The 22,124-nt window shown below is 44.4% G+C and overlaps 2 protein-coding genes across 10 annotated transcripts in view; both read left to right on the forward strand.

The window, feature by feature from the left end:
• LOC130275594 (uncharacterized) overlaps nucleotides 1-15,138 on the forward strand; it is a 46,488-nt gene extending 31,350 nt beyond the window's left edge. For 2 of the 9 annotated variants that reach the window (XM_056523757.1, XM_056523756.1), the window contains exons 7-9: nucleotides 7,634-7,699; nucleotides 13,530-13,601; nucleotides 14,280-14,677. In XM_056523757.1, the coding sequence (XP_056379732.1) occupies nucleotides 7,634-7,699; nucleotides 13,530-13,601; nucleotides 14,280-14,327 (186 nt within the window). In that variant the 3' untranslated portion in view covers nucleotides 14,328-14,677. Of the gene's footprint in view, nucleotides 1-7,633; nucleotides 7,700-13,529; nucleotides 13,602-14,279 lie in introns of all 9 variants that reach the window. The other 7 variants (XM_056523761.1, XM_056523754.1, XM_056523760.1 and 4 more) reach the window with 7 other exon arrangements.
• Nucleotides 15,139-21,762: 6,624 nt separating this feature from the next.
• Nucleotides 21,763-22,124, forward strand: part of PICK1 (protein interacting with PRKCA 1) — a 42,050-nt gene continuing 41,688 nt past the window's right edge. Inside the window, exon 1 of the mRNA XM_056523765.1 lies at nucleotides 21,763-21,848. The gene's annotated coding sequence lies outside the window, so the exon portion shown is untranslated. The remainder of the gene's footprint in view (nucleotides 21,849-22,124) is intronic.

Consider the following 22,124-nt stretch of genomic DNA (forward strand, 5'->3'; position numbering starts at 1 on the left):
TTTTTTTTTCTGTGTATGGGGCGGTGTGAGGGCTCTTTTTTTGCGCCGTGATCTGACGTTTTTAGCTGTACCATTTTTGTATTGATCGGTCTTTTTGATCACTATTTATTCATTTTTTCATGATGTAAAAAGTGACCAAAAATACACTATTTTGGACTTTGGAATTTTTTTGCGCGTGTGCCATTGACTGTTTAATTAACAATTTTTATAATTCGGACATTTCCGCACGCGGCGATACCACATATGTTTATTGTTATTTTTATTTACACAGTTTTTTTTTTTTTATGGGAAAAGGGGGTGATTCAAACTTTTTTTTTTTTTTTTTTAACAATAAATTTTTATTAATTAATTATTAATTAATAAGAAAAGGAGAAAGAGTCAGGTGTCACGGGGGCTGCCTATCAAGGAAACTGTCCCAAGGATCCCAGATAGAAAAGAATGCTGGGATGGAGTTATTCAGGGATGCAGTGAGATACCCTAGAGAGCGGATCTCACGAATCCTGGCTACAAGGTGGGGGGAGGGGGTGTCTTCTTCCAGCACTTGGCAATAAGGGTCTTGGCCGCTAGTACTATATGGAGAAAAGGTTTAAACGGCTTCTTGGCCAGGGCCCTATGGCATAGGTGCAAGAGAAAGACCAGAGGATCAAGGGGGACCAGGGTTCCCAGAACAGAGCAAATCAGTCCCTGCACTGAGACCCAATAGGGAACAATTAGGGGACAGGACCAGAAAATATGAAAGACAGACCCCCAAACCCACTCCACAACGCCAGCATTGCGGAGGGATAGCAGGATTCAACCTGTTCAGTAGAACAGGCATATAATACCACCCCATGAACATCTTAAACTGAGTCTCCTTGTAAGCTGTGCAAATAGAGGCCTTAGACGCATGTTCCCAAATGATCTTCCACTGAGGCAAAGAGAGAGAGGAATTGAGGGAGTCTTCCCATCCCTCGTCTGAGGGCCCCCCCTACACAGCCATGTCCCGAGGAGAAGAAGCGTCTGAGCTGTGCGTAGTGAGCTTCCTCAGAGGCAGGGAGGTCACAGCGAGAGGTCAATTGAGGGAAAGGGAGAAAAGAACGTGAGTGGGGGTCGACCACATCAACCCCAGCAGAATAAACCCCGATATCCCCATTCCCTAGGGCCGAGGTCATCCCAGGAGGGAAGGCAGGGTTATATAGAAAGGACTGCAAAGGTGAGGAAGAGGAGAGAAGACCAAAACGCCAGAAACAATAGGTCCATAGATAGCAGGAAAACGACATTGGACCCAGCAACAAACATTCCGGTGAGTAAAGCGGGACAGACCATAGAAAGGTGTTTGGATGGACAGGGGTCCAACCAGAGCTTTTGGTCATCTTAACCACCGCGATACAGCCAAAAAACAAAATATATTGGGACCTCCATTGGTCCATCAGAGTCCGCACGTCGCCAAGAAGGCGAGGAAAGTCTGCAGTATACAAGGAAGAATAACTAGGAGTGAGAGTGACACATAGATATGTGACAGAGGAAGGAGACCAACGGAATGAAAAGTTAGCTTGCAGGAGAGAGGACAGGGAAGGCGTTAAGTTAAGGGGCATAGCCACTGACTTAGATAGATTAACCTTACAGCCTGAAACTATACTTATATTTATATAAGGAGGGCAAAGAGATGAGTGGGTTAGTCAGGGTAAGAAGGATATCATCAGCAAAAAGACAGTTTGAAATCCCTTCCATTCAAGGAGACCCCTGTAATGTCTGGGGACCCCCGGATCAATGCAGCAAGAGGCTTAATGCACAAAGCAAAGATCAGGGGGGACAGCGGACACCCCTGTCTAGTACCATTAGATAGAGTAAAGGAGGAAGTAGAAGAGTGAGGCAGCTTAAGAGAGGCAGTAGGAGAAGAATAAAGGCCCCGCAAAGCAGTAAGAAAACTACCAGAGATACCAAACTTCTGCAGAGTGGCAAAGAGAAAAGGCCAGCCTAGCCTATCAAAGGCCTTTTCAGCATCTAGACTCAACAGCAAGGCATTCTCAGACCATCTATTGACTATATCAATCAAGTCCACAACCCTTCTTGTGTTGTCACCTCCCTGATGACCCGGGATCAAGCCCACCTGGTCTTTGTTGATAAGAGATGGCTTAAAACAACAGAGGCGGTTAGCTAAAACTTTGGAAAAGAGCTTCAGGTCAGAGTTGAGAAGGGCTATGGGCCTATAACTGGCACCGTCATGAGGATCTTTTTCCTGGCTTGGGAATCAGAGTAATAAGAGAATGAAGAAAAGATTGAGGTATACCCTCCCCACCCAAGAACGAGTTAAATAAAGATACAAGTCGGGGAAGCAAGGCAGAAGAGTAGGTTTTAGAATATAAGTAGGTGAAACCATCAGGGCCCAGGGAGACTTCAAAACTTCCGCGAGCTCCTCAAGGGAGAAAGGAGCATTCAGCGACTCTCGATCGGTCGCCGAGAGAGAGATGGAAGGCTACATCTGGCAAGAAAGGAATCAGGCATAGCAGTTCGCTCACCAGGCTCCGAGGGAAGACGTGAGGGAAGTGAGTAAAGTCGAGAATAGTAATCAAGAAAGAGTTTGGAGATAGAGTAAGGGTGATAATGCATAACCCCAGAGGAATCCCTCAATGCGAAGGGAGCCTGAGCCGCAGCATGCCCCCGCAGGCCTCTAGCCAACATGGTGTGAGCCTTGTTGCCTTTCTCATAAAAGCGCTGTTTGGCATAAAGCAATTGGCATTCAACTCTATGAAGAGCCAAATCACTCAATTGGGAGCGGGCCGCAATCAAGCGCTTCAACGTCGAGGTAGATGGGGAAGAAAAAAGAGCAGATTCCAAACGTTGAATTTGAACACTAAGCTCCGGGAACGGGCGCCTAAGCATCCCGTTTCAATCTGGAGCCCAAGGCAATGCATTGGCCCGGATAACCACCTTGTGAGCTTCCCACAGGACAGCCGGTGAGGATACCGAGCCCTCATTGTAAGCAAAATAGTTAGTGATATGCGACAGGATCGAATCCCGGGAGGGAGCGGTCTTAAGAAGAGAGTCATGGCGCCAACGAGTGGGGGTAGAAAGGGAGAGAAGGACAACAGGACAGGAGAATGATCAGACCTGGAAATAGGCTCAAGAGAAGCAGAGGAGAACATGCAGACCATGGGGAGGTTACCGAAAAAATAATCTATATGGGAGTGAAGCTTGTGAGGGTGTGAGTAAAAAGTAAAAGAGCGGTCAGAAGGATGATTAATCCTCCAAAGTTCATATAAAGACTCCGCACTTATCAATCGCTGAAAGAGTGTGGAAAGACGCACTTGGGAGGAAGGGGGCGGAGCACCGACTACAGAGTGATGGTCCATGGAGGGAAAAAAAAACAAGGTTAAATTCGACTCCCAGAAGCCAAGCAGATGGGGGAGACCCATGTAGACAAGAGAGGACCCGTCGCAGAAAAGGGACTTGAGAAGAATTAGGGGCATAAACATTACACAACAGAAGCTGTTTACCCCCTAGAGACCCATGGACAATTACATATCTACCCCAGGGATCCGCATAGGAGGAGGCTACCTGTAGAGGGCAGGTCCGGGAAATCAACCCCAGCAACCTTCCGATCAGTAGACGCCATATGTATTTGGGGGTAAATATGCTGTAAAAAGGAGAAGGAACCCGATTTGTCAAAGGGTGTCTCCTGAAGGAAAACAATGTCTGCTTTCAAAGCCACCAATTCTCTCTGTAATAAACACCACTTAAGCATTGAATTGAGGCCCTTAACATTCAAGGAGACACACTTAGCCATGGCCATGTATGAAGCAGTAGGGGTGCAGTGAAGCAGGGTACTCACTCAGATCAAGAGGTAGAACCCAGTGCAGCCAGGAGGAGGGGGGGGTCCCCAGGAGTCAACAGTGACGGTCTTCCACTCCTAAAAAAAAAAAAGAGGGAGAAAGATAAAGAACCAAGAGAAGAAAAGGGTAGAAGGACTGCAAAGGACGGGAGGGGAGGTAAGACAGACAAACAAAGATGAAAAAACAGGGGTGATAACCACACAATACCACTGAAGGACCAAGGGCCAGAGGGGAGGCCACAAAAAGTGCAAAACAGCAGTAGACAAGAGTATAACTGAAACATTTTGGAATTTGTCAAGGCCTCAAGGGGGAGGTAGAAGTACACTCCAAGGGAGACTACCAGGCGGAACTAGAGTCCCGCCCCAAGGCCAGGCCAGATATAATCAGAAGCCTTAATGCCGCAAGTAGAGCAGAGGCAGCAAAAAAAAAAAAAAAAAAAAGCCCACGTGGGGGAAAAAAAGGCAGAAAACATAATGCAGAACAATAATAAGGCAAATTCTCATCAAGAAGTCCCGGCAGCTATAAAAAGTGTGAAAGGGACAGCATAAAATGTCGCTTGGCAGCCTGGGCTTCACAAGTAGAGACAGGGACACTGTAGGTAAAGTCCAGGTCCAGGCTGTGCCTGGGTTTATTTTAAGTGTCAATACAGCCTTAACACCAGGCCAAACATACAAAATATATACCTGCTCGGCTGTGCTCTGACTAAACAAGGTACGACCCTAACTATACCAGAGACACACTAGGTGCCCCCGAACTTGAAACAAAACAGTAGAACACATCCACTTACATCATGGTTCTTAGCATTCCAGCAGCCCCACACAGGCCTGCAGACCCAGGTTTATGGAGCCTGCAATCAGCCTCACCTGGTATGTGGGAGTGACCTCTCACCGGCACTTGGTCACTCCAGGAAAAACCGACCCGGATTTAATTGGGTTGGATCCGCTATACTACAACTAGAATGTGGCAGTAACATAGAATCACTGACACACATAACTTCGGTTTTCCGTCACAGAAACCCAGGCATTTTGGTGACACATATCTGTCCACAAGCTGCCTAAAGCAGCGTAGGAGAGCATCCTAGGAGAAATATACATTCCCTCAATAACTCTGCCTGTCACTGTCTCACAAAAGGAGCAGGCAACAGTCACAATAACAGGATCAGGGAGGGCCGGAACGTAAGCCACCGTGGCTCTGGGCAGCAGAACTCCGACCAGGGTGGAAGTGGAGGAGGCAGAGGAATCAGTCCCCAATCCGAGATCTGAGGGTCCGGGATATCCAGAGCAGCACAAAATTTTGGGAGGTCCGCATGAGAGCGTAGAACAGCAGAGCGTCCATCACGTCGTGCCTGAAGTGCAAACGGGAAAGACCAACGGTAAGGCACCTGGGCAGAGCGCAGTGAGGCTAGGAGAGGTTGAAGCATCCTCTGCTTACGGAGGGTAATCCAGGAAAGGTCCTGAAATAGCTGTATAGGAGCACCGTTGAAATTAAAGTTCCTGAGGGAGCGAGATTTTTTTTTTAAAAATCAGATATTTTTATTAAGATTTTAAACATTTTTAAACATACGAAAACATTTCCCCAACAATAAACCACCCACCCCACTCACCGTACATACAAACATTCCATCGCTTCCTTCTGGAGCATCAGGAATACACACAAGTAGTAAACTAGAGGTTTGAATATACTTATATCCCAATGGAAAAACTCCCTTACTCCTAGCACACATAACCATAGCAAGCGGTACCTATAGGCACTCCAACAAAGCCACCAGAGGAGGAAAGAAAGAAAAGGGCAGACAAGGAAAAGAGTGAGGCCACATAAAGAAATCCCCAGACCATAAGCCAATCATACCATGACAAACACAGGCCGGAGGGAGCGAGATTTGGACATGGTCCTCTCCTTCAATTGAAAATCTACACAGCAGATCACATCATGGGGCGGCCCATTCGTAGGACGCGGGCGTAGAGCACGATGAGCACGGTCCAATTTAATCTTATGAGACGGGGGGGCTTGCCCAGGATCGTATTGAAGATGGCCTCCAATGTGACATGTAGATCCTCCGAGTGGGTAGCCTCAGGAAGTCCACGGACCCTGATGTTGTTATGTCTGCCCTGATTATCCAAATCCTCAACGTGAGAGTGCAGGTCACCCAAAAATTCAGTCTGAGCCGAGATAGTGGTGTGAAGCTGTGCAATGTAGGATCTAGTAGAGTCATGCGCACCCTCCAAATCATCCACCCGACCAAAGACATGTTGAAGGACCCAACGCATGACTGAAATCTAGGCTCTGCAGGCATCCTTGACCTCTGCAATAAGCATCTTAAAGTCCACTTTGGAGGGGACATGGGAGAGCAGCAAACTGAGGTTGGGAGACAGAGGAGCACAGGGTGGCACCCCCGAACAGTCCAGCTCCATGCGTCCCAGTCCAGGAGGGCAGCAGCTGGACGAGGGGTCCCCGAGGCCCAAGGAGGGGAGATGGCAGAGGCTGAGGGAGGCACGGCTTTGGAGGGGCCAGAGGAGGGGTCAGATGCAGCCATGGTGCACTGCGACGGAGATGGAGCAGATGCAGACAGAGGCAACACCACAGGGCTGGATGAGGCCAGAGGGAGCACTGTAGCTGGAAAAAGCCCAGGGGTCACACTAGAGGGCCCAGGGAGGGTGGCAGACCCTGTGCAGGGCGAGGAGGGCACTGGAGAGAGAGTCCCTTTTAACAGAGGTGTGGCCCCTTTAAGAGGCGAGCTCCGGACCATAGCAGCAGTAATGTCCAGGATCTGGAAGGCTAAATGAGGCTGAGGGCCAGCAGCAGGGGAGGGTGCTGGTATATTGAGCAGCACACTGGGGCAGCAGGTGTCTGGGCAGAAACAGGCAGCAGCGGTGGGGCTAGGAGATGGAAGAGATAGCGGGCGGGAGGCCGCAGGAGGTCCCGACTGGTGAGGTGCGGCCTGAGGAGAGGCTGGGGCAGAAGCTGAGACTGGGCTCAAATACCGGGTGATGGTCCCAGGAGCCATCTGAGGATCCGGACAGGAAGGGGATTTCCTCCTACGTCTGCGACCCCCTCTAGGCATCCAGCAGCGGGCTTCAGAGGGCTAATTCAGCCGATTTAAGGCTACAAGGAGCGGGAGCAAACGCTTTAGGCAGCCATCTTCGTCCGCGGCAAGCCACGCACCTGGGGGGGGTGATTCAAACTTTTATTAGGGAAGGCGTTAAATGATCTTTATTCACTTTTTTTCCCCTCTTTTTTGCAATGTTATAGCTCCCATAGGGGACTATAACACTGAACACACTGATATTTTACATTGATCAATGGTTTCTCATTGACCTCGGACCTGGACCTCGGTCATTCGGCGATCGGACAACAGGAGGCAAGGTAAGGGACCCTCCTGCTGTCCTACAGCTGTTCGGGATGCCACGATTTCACCGCGGCGATCCCGAATAGCCTGCTGAGCTAGCCGGGGGTAGTTTAGTTTCATTTTAGATGTGGCGATCAACTTTGAATGCCGCATCTAAAGGGTTAATAGTGCGCAGCAACGCGATCAGTGCCGTGCGCTATTAGCCACGGGTCCTGGCCATTGCTAGGTGCCGGGCCCGACCTATGCCGTGGCCCCACGTTATAGAACGGGAGCAGACTCAGGACGTACCGGTACGTCCTTGGTCCTTAAGAGGTTAAATGATTGATTGAGGTGAATGGAGCCAAGTTGTAAAACCACACCCAACCTGGGGTCAGACGTGAAGCTGTTTTTGAAAGAAAGTTGCTGTGTTTTTCTATTTCTGGATAACTCCTTTAATGTCATTTTACCTAACCTATAATTAATTATTTACTTCTAGATAGAGTTAGAAGCAAAAGCGGAAAGTGAGAAGAGGCTCATAGAGGGAAAACTACAAAGTCTGCAGGTGATTTTTTTTTACTGTTAGCATGTGTCACAAGTCTAAGGGTACGCTCACACGAGCGGATTTACAGCGTATTTTACGCTGCGGATCCGCTGGTGAAGGCCCGCTCTATGCTGTCTTTACATGTGCCTGCTTGTAGCGGCAATACGCCGCTACGAGCAGACACACTGCGATGTGCAAGTCGCAGTATACTCGCACATCACGGGAGCTCACTGCATAGCTCAGAGCAGGGAGAGTGGCCGCGATGTGCGAGTATACTGCGACTCGCACATCGCAGTGTGTCTGCTCGTAGCGGTGTATTGCTGCTACGAGCAGGCGCATGTAAAGACAGCATAGAGCGGGCCTTCACCAGCGGATCCGCAGCGTAAAATATGCTGTAAATCCTCTCGTGTGAACGTACCCTTTGACTGGAAAACCTTTATATGTTGTGAACATCTAAAAGAACATGTACAAAAAACATGTACCTGTGATATAAAGCAATCTAACTTTCAAACATTGTGAAAAATGGCGCATGAAAAAAAAAAAAAATATATACCCTATATATTTATATATCTTAACCCCTTAAGTACCCAGGGCGTATGGGTACGCCCTGGCTTCCCGGTAGTTAAGGATCCAGGGCGTACCTGTACGCCCGTGGGAATTCCGGTCCCCGCCATGTGCCGGGAGGGGACCAAACCGGGATGACTGCTGATATCTATCAGCAGGAATCCCGTGCATATGCCCAGGGGGGTCCTTAGACCCCCCCCCCCCCACATGTCGGTGATCGCCGCAAATCGCCAGCCAATTCAGATTGGCGATTTGCTGCGATTCTGGGTCAGTCGGGTCTCTGGTGACCCGGAAAAAAAGGGTGAATGGGGCGGTCTGAGACAGCCCCATTCACCCTTACCCAGCAGGAGTGAAGTGGCACGAGCAATCACGGTCCTGCTGGGCGGAGACCGGCGCCGGCGGGGGTCTCCTACCTATCCCTGTTCCGGGTCCCCTCAAGAGCGGCAGCGGCGGTCCCGGTGGCAGGAGCGGTGGCAGCAGCAGCGATAGTCCCGGTGGTGCAGGCGGCAGGATACAGCAGGAGGTGAGGCCTATTCACCTCCTGCTGATGCTTAGCAACAACTCTCAGCATGCACAGCCAAAGGGCATGCTGGGAGTTGTAGTTTTGCAACAGTTAGAGTTCCAACTTCCACTCCCAGCATGCCCTTTGGTAGTCTGGGGGTTGTAGTTATGCAACAGGTGGAGGCACATTTTTCCTATGAAAAAGTGTGCATCCAGCTGTTGCATAACCACAACTCCCAACATGCACAGACTGCACCATGCTAGGAGTTGTAGCAGTGTGCCTCCAACTGTTGCAAAACTACAACTCTCAGCATGCCCTTCGACTTTCAATGCATGCTGAGTGTTGCAGTTTTGCAACAGCTGGAGACACATTGGTTGTGAAACAGAGTTTGTGTCCTAACTCAGTGTTTCGCAACCAGTGTGTCTCCAGCTGTGTCAAAAATACAACTCCCAGCATGCACTGAGAGACTGTACATGCTGGGAGTTCTAGTTTTGCAACAGCTGGAGGCACACTAGTTGCAAAACACGGAGTTAAGTAACAAACTCTCAGTGTTGCGCAACCAATGTGCCTCCAGCTGTTGCATAACTACAACTCCCAGCATGTATGGTCTGTTAGTGCGTGCTGGGAGTTGTAGTTTTGCAAGAGCCGGAGGTTTGTACAGGGTACATTAACACGGGCGGGTTTACAGTGAGTTTTCTGCTGCAAGTTTGAGATGCAGCAAATTTTCTGCCGCAGCTCAAACTCCCAGCGAGAAACTCACTGTAAACCAGCCTGTGTGAATGTACCCTAAAGTAAAACACTACATATACCCCTACACAGTCGTCATCATCCCCCCCCACCCCCCCCACCCCCAATAAAAAAAATTAAAAAGTCTTCCGCCACCAAAATACCATACGGCACTGTTTCCAAAATAGTGCCTCTAGCTGTTGAAAAACAACAACTCCCAGTATTACCGGAAAGCCACTGACTGTCAAGGCATGCTGGGAGTTTTGCAACAGCTGGAGATGCCCTGTTTGGGAAACACTGCCTTGGGTATTTTGGTGGCGGATGCAAATCCCCAAAATAGGCCTCAAATGCACATGGTGCTCTCTCGCATTGGAGCCCTGTTGTATTTCAAGGAAATAGTTATGGGGCACATATGGGTTATTTCCGTACTCAGGAGAAATTGCGTTACAAATTTTGGGGGTCTTTTTCTCCTTTTACCCCTTATGAAAAGGTAAAGTTGGGGTCTACACCAGCATGTTAGTGTAAAAAATTGAATTTTTTACACTAACATGCTGGTGTTGCCCCGTACTTTTAACCCCTTAAGGACCGGAGGTTTTTCCGTTTTTGCATTTTCGTTTTTTGCTCCTTGCCTTTAAAAAATCATAACTCTTTCAAATTTACACCTAAAAATCCATATGACGGCTTATTTTTTGCGCCACCAATTCTACTTTGTAATGACGTCAGTCATTTTGCCCAAAAATCTATGGTGAAGCGGGAAAAAAAATCATTGTGCGACAAAATTGAAAAAAAAACGCTGTTTTGTAACTTTTGGGGGCTTCCGTTTCTACGTAGTACATTTTTCGGTAAAAATGACACCTGATATGTATTCTGTAGGTCCATACGATTAAAATGATACCCTACTTATATAGGTTTGATTTTGTCGGACTTCTGGAAAAAATCATAACTACATGCAGGAAAATTAATACGTTTAAAATTGTCATCTTCTGACCCCTATAACTTTTTTATTTTTCCGTGTATGGGGCGGTATGAGGGCTCATTTTTTGCGCCGTGATCTGAAGTTTTTAACGGTACCATTTTTGCATTGATAGGACTTATTGATCACTTTTTATTCATTTTTAAATGATATAAAAAGTGACCAAAAATGCACTATTTTGGACTTTGGAATTTTTTTGCGCGCACGCCATTGACCGAGCGGTTTAATTAATGATATATTTTTATAATTCGGACATTTCCGCATGCGGTGATACCACATATGTTTATTTTTATTTTTATTTACACTGTGTTTTTTTTTTTATTGGAAAAGGGAGGTGATTCAAACTTTTAATAGGGGAGGAGTTAAATGATCTTTATTCACTTTTTTTTTTCACTTTTTTTTTGCAGTGTTATAGGTCCCAGATTAGCCACGGCTATCCCGAACAGCCCGACTGAGCTAGCCGGGAACTTTCACTTTCACTTTTAGCCGCGCGGCTCAGCTTTGAGCGCACGGCTAAAGGGTTAATAGCGCGTGGCGCCGCGATCGGCGCTGCGCGCTATTAGAGGCGGGTCCCGGCTTCACTATGACGCCGGGCCCGCCATGATATGACGCGGGGTTACTGTGTAACCCCGCGTTATATCAGAAGAGCAGGACCAAGGACGTACCGGTACGTCCTTGGTCCTTAAGGGGTTAATTTTCACAAGGGGTAAAAGGAAAAAAAGACCCCCAAAATTTCTAACGCAATTTCTCCTGAGTACGGAAATACCCCCATATGTGGGTGTAAAGTGCTCTGCGGGCGCACAACACGGCTCAGGAGTGAGAGCCCACTATGTACATTTGAGGCCTAAATTGGTGATTTGCACAGGGGGGGCTGATTTTTCAGCGGTTCTGACATAAACGCAAAACAATAAATACCCATATGTGACCCCATTTTGGAAACTACACCCCTCACGGAATGTAACAAGGGGTAAAGTGAGCCTTAACACCCCCCAGGTGTTTGACGAATTTTAGTTAAAGTTGGATGTGAAAATGAAAAAAAAAAAAATTTCACAAAAATGCTGGTGTTACCCTAAATTTTTCATTTTCACAGGGGAGAATAGGAAATAAGCCCCCCAAAATGTGTAAACTCATTTCTTCTGAGTAAGAACATACCCCATATGTGGATGTAAAGTGCTCTGTGGGCAAACTACAATGCTCAGAAGAGATGGAGCGCCATTGGGATTTTGGAGAGAGAATGTGTCTGAAATTGAAGGCCATGTGTGTTTACAAAGCCCCCATAGTGCCCGAACAGTTCCCCTCACAGAATTTAATAAGGTGTACAGTGAGCCTTTACACCCCAAAGGTGTCTGACAGATTTTTGGAACAGTGGTCCATGAAAATGAAAAATTTTATTTTTCATTTGCACAGCCCACTGTTACAAAGACCTGTCAAACGCCAGTGCGGTATAAATGCTCACTGCACCCCTTATTAAATTCTGTGAGGGGTGTAGTTTCCAAAATGGGATCACATGTGGGGGGTCCATTGTTCTGGCACCCCGGGGGCTTTGTAAACGCACATGGCCCCAACTTCTATTCCAATAGAATACTCTCTCCAAAAGTTCAATGGCACTTCTCTTCTGAGCATTGTAGTTCGCCCACAGAGCACTTTACATCCACATATGGGGTATTTCCATACTCAGAAGAACTGGGGTTACAAATTTTGGGGGTCATTTTCTCCTATTACCCCTTGTAAAAATGTAAACTTTGGGGGAAAAACTGCATTTTTGTGAAAAAACGTTTTTTTTCATTTACACATCCAAATTTAACAAAAAGTCGTCAAACACCTGTGAGGTATTAAGGCTCACTGTACCCCTTGTTACGTTCCTTGAGGGGTATAGTTTCCAAAAATGTATGCCATGTGTTTTTTTTTTTTTTTTTTGCTGTTCTGGCACCATAGGGGCTTCCTAAATGCGACATGCCCCGCAAAAACCATTTCAGCAAAATTTGCTTTCCAAAAGCCAAATGTGACTCCTTCTATTCTGAGCATTGTAGTGCTCCAGCAGAGCTCTTGACGTCCACACATGGGGTATTACCATACTCAGTTTAGTGAAAAAAATTATAATTTACACATCCAACTTTAATGAAAAGTCGTCAAACACCTGTGGGGTGTTAAGGCTCACTGTACCCCTTGTTACGTTCCTTGAGGGGTCTAGTTTCCAAAATGGTATGCCATGTGTTTTTTTTTTTTTTGCTGTTCCGGCACCATAGGGGCTTCTTAAATGTGACATGCCCCCCAAAAACCATTTCAGAAAAACCCACTCTCCAAAATCCCATTGTCGCTCCTTCCCTTCTGAGCCCTCTAGTGCACCCGCCTAACACTTGACATACACATATGAGGTATTTCCTTACTCGAGAGAAATTAGGTTATATTTTAGGAAGATTTCTCCCCTTTTACCCCTTGTAAAAATTCAAAAACTGGGTCTACAAGAACATGCCAGTGTAAAAAATGAAGATTTTGAATTTTCTCCTTCAATTTGCTGCTATTCCTGTGAAACACCTAAAGGGTTAACAAACCTTTTGAATGTCATTTTGAATACTTTGAGTGGTGCAGTTTTTATAACGGGGTCATTTATGGGGTATTTCTAATAAGAAGGCCCTTCAAATCCACTTCAAAACTGAACTGGTCCCTGAAAAATTTCGATTTAGAAAATTTTGTGAAAAATTGGAAAATTGCTGCTGAACTTTGAAGCCCTCTGATGTCTTCCAAAAGTAAAAACATGTCAACTTTATGATGCAAACATAAAGTAGACATATTGTATATGTGAATCAATGTATAATTTATTTGGAATATTCATTTTCCTTATAAGCAGAGAGCTTCAAAGTAAAAAAAAAAAAAAAAAGGCATAATTTTCAATTGTTTCATAAAATTTTGGAATTTTTCACCAAGAAATGATGCAAGTATCGACAAAATTTTACCACTAATATAAAGTAGAATATGTCATGAATTATTAATGCTAAAAATGGCCGGGTCTTAGACTGAAAATTGGCTGGGTCCTTAAGGGGTTAAAGTATTGACACAAATAAGTCTTTTAAATGTCCATTTTACAGCAGAAATTAAAAGATTTCAGAAGAAACTTGACAGGAAGTTTTGACCAAGTGCTTTTAGAACTGAAGCTTGAGGTAACAAAATATAAAAAAAAATGTTTGTAATATATAAGTACCAACTTGCCAGGTTTTATAGACACTGGGGCAGATTTATGTTCACATATATTATACTGCAGTGTCTGATCGCAGGGGCACTTAAAGGGGTTCTCCGCTGCCCTGCCTTCCGGAGCTCCGCTCGCAGTGTGCGGGCTTCCGTGTTCGAGGCAGCCCCCATGTGACATCACGCCCGCCCCCTCAACGAAAGTCTATGGGAAGGGGGCGCGACCGCTGTCACGCCCCCTTCCCATAGACTTTCGGAGCTCCAGAAGGCAGGGCAGCGGAGAACCCCTTTAATGGAGCAATGGGTCAGCATGCACTCCATTCATTGTTTCTGAATGAATATATTACTGATTCTGGCCCTAAGGGGTCATAAAGTGTACCTGTCATTTAACCGTACACATTTTCCTGCTCATTCTTCTGATCAGTGGGGGTCTCAGCACTGGGACCTCAACAGATCAAAACTTTTGACATGTCTCTGTGACAGGTACATTTTTTTATGACAGGTAAATGTTAGCTTGGATTATCCATCAAATGCTTTTATTTGAATTGTTATTGATGCAAGGACCCCCCTATGATCTTGACACCTTTACTAATTTATTTTTTTATACCTTTATTTTGAAGTCATTGTAATTTCCTTCTTGATTTTTATTTTAGGAATCAGACTCTGGAGGAGGCTATACTTCTGCAATAATGGCCCCCTGAATATTTTTTGCAATAATTTCTTATTTTTTATGGACTTATTACATACCTTATAGACTGCTGATTTGGGACCAGGAGAGAAGCAACTTGATGTCCACTTTCCATTATAAGAAGAATTTCACCTACAGATAGTATCAATAAACTAATCATAGGCCCTCACAGTGTGGATAGGATTCTTCATGAATTGTTGGGTTTATGCAGTAACACAGACTATATGGTTGTACATATATTTATATATTACTTTTATTAAATTTTTTAATCTTTGTTTTTTTTTTAAAGAAACAAAAATAGAGCATATGTTTTACAGTGCAATGTGGTTTGTGACATCTGAAAAAGGCCTCTCGAATGTTATACTAATATGTGATCCGAGGTTTCTCAAACATGCACAAAGGATGCGGTCTATCGCAAGCCCTTCACCAACAGGAGAAAGGCCCCCCAACAAACCTTACCCTTCGCCTCCTGACCAAAAGGCACCTGCGAGGTTCCAGGTTCAATGTCCCTTTTTGCTGAAGCTACTAAGGAACCACAAATGCCCCCAGCATCCCCCTAGGCATTAGCCAAGGTATCTGCCTGCAGAGCCGTCAACGGTCGGTACCCTGCCCAAGCAGGTGTACCCAGGGTTTTTGCAGGGAGGTGCGGAACCTAATGGCCACACAGACCTCCCCTAGACCACCAGGAGGGATTCCCAGAAGGGCTACCGCATCCTAACAAATCCTGTGGTCACACAACACGCATAAAGTGACACTGAACAAAAATAAAGAAATAAGTGAATGGGGTTTATTTACTAAGATTGGAGTACTGTATTGTTTTTTTTTTTCCGTGTAAAAGACCTTTATTTCCTTGTTATTTATCATTTTTGACGCACGTGTCAGCTTTTTTAGTCGCACAGCTTTATTTTGGGCGCATTGTGCCCAAATCAGAAACCACGCGAGAAAACACGTCATAATAAATTGCTGACTATTCCGTCGGACACCCGCCACACCAGACACACAGCCTTACCTTCAGCCATGAGTCAAACTAGGGGAATGTGCAATATTGACAAGTGCAAAGAAGATATTTTTCGAGCTTTTCAAACTTTCCTGCAAGAACATTTTCCCCAAGAAGATCACACCAGCCAAGACCAGTCTGAAATCACTTTGCCTTCCCCAAGCAGGACTGTGTCTCTGGTAACCGACCACAATGAACCCCATCCATCTCAACCCTTTGCCCAGGAGGATGATCCTGCTACCGATCCTTTTTGTTGTGATGAAGATGTTCCTGGTACTGAGGACATGTGCCGTAAAAAAAGATTCACCCCCCTTGAGAAGCAGATCATAGTGGAACAGGTTAGTTTGATGTTGTTTTTAATGTCAATTTTGATGTTATTAGTGACGTTTTGTATCTTAAAATTCTACTATGGTTAGTATTCTTTACATGTGGCAAGGTGAAATGGTGTTGTTTCCGTTATTTATCTTATATGTTTGTCCCTCTCCTGTTTGTTTTTTTGTCGAAAAGTAATTTTTGTTAGGCAACTGCAACTGTATAGTTTCAATATGCTGTTGAATCAACTTGCCAGTAGTCCTTAAAGGGGTACTCCACCCCTAGACATCTTATCCCCTATCCAAAGGATAGGGGATAAGATGTCTGAACGCGGGGGTCCTGCCACTGGGAACCCCCGCAATATAGCATGCGGCACCCACCTGTTTCTTGTCCGGAAGCGCTGGAGGGTCTGGGTCGCGACCACAGGAAGGGAAGTCTGTGATGTCATGACTCAGCCCCCCGTGTGACGCCACGCCCTGTCCCCTCATTGCAAGTCTATGGGAGGGGGCGGACATATTTTTTTTTAATTATTTTTTATTAGATTTCTCTAAACTTGGCCAGAGTAAAAGTTTGTGAGTTTCCCATAGCAACCAATCTGATCCCTTATTACATTTTTTAAAAGGCCTTTGCAAAATTAAACAATCTGATTGGTTGCTATGGACAACTCCTTAACTTTTTCTGTGTTCAGGTTTTGAGAAATCTCCCCTTATCTGTACAGATGAAAAGTTGCTGAGGTGCCCATAGCAACTATCCTTTTTTTTATACATTTTCTCTGTACTTTTATAAAAAATTTAAAAAGCGTATTTTTTTTTCTTATGGACAAATATGCAACTTTTAATCAATATGGAGGAGATTTTTCCAAACCTATGCAGAGTAAAAGTTGCTGAGTTGCCCATAGCAACCAATCAGATTGATTATTTTAGTTTTGAAAAGTCCTCAGAAAAATGAAAGAAGCAATCACATTGGTTGCTATGGGCACTTTTTTATAAGCCCAAGGTGGTTTGTGAAATAATAATTGCCTGTGGTATCCTGCATAATATTGCAGTCAATCACCATCTTGAAGGCGAGGTTGCTGATGATCTACGTGAAGAAGTTACTGCAGAGGAAGACAACTCTTAGGTTGTGGATAATGTGGGTCAAGCAGTCCGTAGCATGATAACAGACGAATTGTTTAGACAGTAAAAGTAAGAGCTGTCCGCGGATGGCTCCAAGCATTAGTGTGTTGAAAGTATAATTAAAGTTAATAATTATTTTATGTGTGTGTCTCACCTATGTTGCTAAAAATAGGTGGATAATTCTAAATTAATTTGGAATTAAAGGGGTACTCCGCTGCTCAGCGTTTGGAACAAACTGTTCTGAACGCTGGAGCCGGCGCCAGGAGCTCATGACGTCATGCCCCACCCCCTCAATGCAAGTCTCATAGACTTGCATTGAGGGAGCGGGGCGTGACGTCATAAGAAGGCGGGCTATGAAGTCACAAGCTCCCGGTACCGTCTCCAGCGTTCGGAACAGTTTGTTCCAAACGCTGAGCAGCGGAGTACCCCTTTAAAGTAACCTGAAATCAATGTTTACATGTGTCTTCATTATGTGTATTATGTTAATGAAAACATATGCATCACGCAATTCGCACTTGAAATACACATTAACCGATTGCCGACGAAGGACCAGCCGGCTCGTCCTGAGACGGCAACCGTTGTATGACGTGCCTTTATCAATCGAGCGCAGAGCACACAGATCAATGTGGTTGTATGAAACCACATTGATCTGTATGAGGAATCTAATGATTCCTTCTAAAAGTCTCCTAAGGGGACTAAAAGTGAAAAAAAAAGAAAAAAAAATAAGTTTAAAAACACACACAACCCCTTCCTTATTACAAGTTAAAATCACCCCCTTTTCCCAAATTCCATATAAAAAATATGTAACCATAATAAAAATAAACATAATTGGTATCGCTGCGTGCATAAATGTCCGAACTATAAAAATATATTGTTAATTAAACTGCACAATCAATGGCGTATGCGGAAAAAAAATCCAAAGTCCAAAATAGTGTATTTTTGGTCACTTTTTAGATCATGAAAAAATGAATAAAAAGCGATCAAAAAGTCCGATCAATACAAAAATGGTACCGCTAAAAACTTCAGATCCTGGCGCAAAAAATTAGCCCTCATAGTGCCCCGTACACATAAAAATAAAAAAGTTATAGGGGTGAGAAGATGACAATTTTAAACGTATAAATTTTCCTGCATGTAGTTATGATTTTTTCCAGAAGTACGACGAAATCAAACCTATATAAGTAGGGGATCATTTTAATCGTATGGACCTAGAGAATAATGATAAGGTGTCATTTTTACCAAAAAATGTACTGCATAGAAACAGAAGCCCCCAAACTTACAAAATGATGTTTTTTCATGAATTTTGTTGCGCAATGATTTTTTTTTGGTTTCGCCGTAGATTTTTGGGTAAAATGACTGATGTCATTATAAAGTAGAATTGGTGGTGCAAAACATAAGCCACCAAATAGATTTTTAGGTGCAAAATTTAAAGGGTTATGATTTTTTTAAAGTAAGGAGGAAAAAACAAAAGTTCAAAAACGGAAAAAGTAAGCACAAAGAAATGTCCGTTCGGCACTGCAACTTCTCAACTGCTGGAGGTACCTGGACTAGGGTTTTAGATTGGTTCTTGCTTTCAGAATACAGGTGGTGCTCTGGCTAAAGACGAAGTTAAGCAAGTTCACAATATTCAACAGATGGATGAATGAAAGCCGGCCACTCACCAGTAAGTTCTTTTTTCAGGCTTTTATTGTAGCAACATAATACTCACATTGACATACGGGGGGGGGGATACAAAAAGGAAGAGCAGGGGGGTACAGAGGCGACAAGCTCCGTTTCGCACACTCAAGTGCTTCGTCCGGGCAATTCCTTACATTTTTGCGAAAGCGTAGGGTATACGCCCACCTTGTCGGAAACACGCCCATTTTCTCGGTTTGGAATTTAAAATATAGGTTTGGGCGCCTGTTTTTTTTTTTTTGTCGCAAATTGTGTCGCACGGATTGTGCTACAGAATTCTGTCTTAAAACACTCTGGAAAAGTATCGGATTGACCTTAGTAAATAAACCCCAGTGTGTGTAGATTTACTGCCCGGACATCCATCCGGATCTATAAAAAAAATTCTGATCCAAGCTAGAAGGCTGGGAATCAAGAGGTGAGTGCCACAAGGTGTAGAGATATGGTGCCAACAAAACATGTAAAGTGGCACAGTGGCATACAAAAATAATAAATAAGTGCATGGTGCCCGTACTTGCATTCAGTGAGCCCATCCACTCAATGGGTATCGGCACCTCGGGGTCACCACAACCCGAGGCACAAAAGTACCTCGGCTCTAGACCCTCCCATCCTCAAGATGAGACCCAGAGAAAGCAGGTCACATCAGGGCAGCCGTTGAGCTGATTCTGTCTAAACCAGCCCCGGAATGCCCAGAAACACCTATCTCCTCCATGCAGCATCCATCCTCACCAGTCATACATCGAGGGACCCTGATCCACCGATAAAACTGATAAGAACAGATACTACATTTGATTTTAGCCAGTTTTTTGGGGTCTGAGCAGACAAAAAAAATAAACTTTTAGATTCTGCTAAATAAACTTTCACCAGACAGTCCCCACTAAAGTCAATGGGATCTGTCTGCATCCCTTGTGTGGGAGACTGTCTATCCCCGCTTTCTGAGCCTGCGAGGCCATAAAGGCTTACACCCGGGGGCGTAGCTATAGAGGTAGCAGTCACACCGGGGCCCTGGTGCCTAAAGGGGCCCCAAAACATATCTGGCCCATAAGAGACCGGTATTCTTATTGGCATATGTGGCCCTGTTGCAGATTTTGCATCGGGGCCCAGAAGCTACAAGTTAGGCTGCATGCACATCTCGTCTTTGCAATACGGTTCCTGTATCAGGTTTTTTGTAAAAAAACGTATGTCTCAAAACCGGACCGAACCGTATACAACCGGGTACAACCGTATAGACCTCTCTATGGTTTTAAACCGTATACAGTTTGAAAACGGATGTCCAGTTGAATACGGTTTAATACATTCTTTGGAGAAAAAAAACATACGGTTTTATGTTTGCCCTTAATTAACCCCTTAACGACGAAGGACGTATATTTACGTCCTCCGCCGGCTCCCGCGATATGCCGCGGGGTCATGAGGTGTCCCCGCGTCATATCGGGTCAGTCCCGGCGGCTATCAATGGCCGGGACCCGTGGCTAATAGGGAGGGTTCCTATGGGAGCTATAACACTGCAAAAAAAAAAAGTTTAAAAAAAGTGTTAATAAAGGTCATTTAACCCCTTCCCTAATAAAAATTTGAATCACCCACCTTTTTCCATAAAAAAAAATAAAACAGTGTAAATAAAAATAAACACTGGACTACTCCTTTAACCCCTTAAGGACGCAGGACGTAAATATACGTCCTGGTGCGGTGGTACTTAACTGCTGGTACTCTTCTGCTCTGGTCTGTGATCGAGCAGACCAGAGCAGAAGATCGCCAATAACACTGATCTGTTCTATGTCCTATACATAGAACAGATCAGTATTAGCAATCATGGTATTGCTATGAATAGTCCCCTATGGGGACTATTCAAGTGTAAAACAAAATGTAAAAAAATGTAAAAGTAAAAGTTAAAAAAATTTGAAAAATCCCCCAATAAAAAAAGTAAAACGTCCGTTTTTTCCTATTTTACCGCCAAAAAGCGTAAACATTTTTTTTTATAGACATATTTGGTATCGCCGCGTGCGTAAATGTCCGAACTATTAAAATAAAATGTTAATGATCCCATACGGGGAATGGCGTGAACTTAAAAAAAAAATTCCAAAATTGCTACTTTTTTAATACATTTTAATAAAAAAAAATTATAAAAAATGTATTAAAAGTTTTTTATATGCAAATGTGGTATCAAAAAAAGTACAGATCATGGCGCAAAAAATGAGCCCTCATACCGCCACTTATACGGAAAAATAAAAAAGTTATAGGTCATCAAAATAAAGGGATTAGAAACGTACTAATTTGGTTAAAAAGTTTGTGATTTTTTTTAAGCGCAACAATAATATAAAAGTATGTAATAATGGATATCATTTTAGTTGTATTGACCCTCAGAATAAAGAACACACGTCATTTTTACCAGAAATTGTACGGCGTGAAAACAAAACCTTCCAAAATTAGCAAAATTGCGTTTTTCTTTTTAATTTCCCCACAAAAATTGTGTCTTTTGGTTGCGCCATACATTTTATGATATAATGAGTGATGTCATTACAAAGGACAACTGGTCGCGCAAAAAACAAGCCCTCATACTAGTCTGTGGATGAAAATATAAAAGAGTTATGATTTTTAGAAGGCGAGGAGGAAAAAATGAAAACGTAAAAATTAAATTGTCTGAGTCCTTAAGGCCAAAATGGGCTGAGTCCTTAAGGGGTTAAATAAAGTTCTTCTTGTTCTATTTTTGGTAAGAACTTTCGGCGTCCACTGCGCATGCGCAAACTGCAAAACCGTATTGTGCAAACCAGATGGAACAGTACGTACATACGGTTCAGTACGGTTCCCATAGGCCACCATTTAAAAAAAAAAAAAAAGTATACGGGTTGTATCCGGTTTTTCACCCGGACATAAAACCGTAGTAGACTACGGTTTTGGAGATGGTAAAAAAAACGAATAAAACCGTAAATGATGCATAACGTACACAACCGGATGCTACGGTTGGCATACGGTTTTCTATGAAATGTCTATACATACGGTTTGCAATACGGTTCCATACGTTTTTTTTTCACTGAAACCGGATACGGGAACCGTATTGCAAAAACATGATGTGAACCCAGCCTTACACCTCATCTTATGCTGCAGTGACCAATGGGACCTGGTTTGGTTACAGAATTCACATAAATGTGTAAACACGCCCCAAAATTGTGTCAGCTGTGTAAATGAAGGGGGGGGGGGGTTAGTGTAATAAAACACAAATTATCAGCAGAAGCTACTTAGAAATAATACACAATATACAGACATATATACACAACAGCCTGCAGCTATGGTAGGGTCCACACTAACGCATGCGCAGTGTGAAGGCTGAAGCAGAAGCGCGCCTGCGCAGTATAACCTCTCCACTTCCTGACACTGTCAGATGATCAGACGTACGCGTCACCAGTAGCTGCTGCAACGTCAAATCCCTAAGCGCATGCGTGGTCCCCAGGTGAGTCCCGGCAGGTGCCGATGCTCGGCTTTAGTAATTATATATATATAAAAAATAGATATGTAAATAAAAACATGTGCGGTACCGGAGGCTGCCCGCTCCTCCAGGTGACACTACAGTCCCGGCTGTGGCCGTGTCCCGGAGCACTGCCCCCATTGTTGTGATGTCCGGGGGAGAGCAGTATCTTTCCTATAAGGATTTTACCCTTTGTGTGTATTGAGTTCTGCTGCGTTTTCCTTAGAGCAGTGTTTCTTAGCCAGGGTGCCTCCAGCTGTT

Source organism: Hyla sarda, chromosome 6, assembly GCF_029499605.1.
Source record: "Hyla sarda isolate aHylSar1 chromosome 6, aHylSar1.hap1, whole genome shotgun sequence".
Lineage (NCBI taxonomy): Eukaryota > Metazoa > Chordata > Amphibia > Anura > Hylidae > Hyla > Hyla sarda.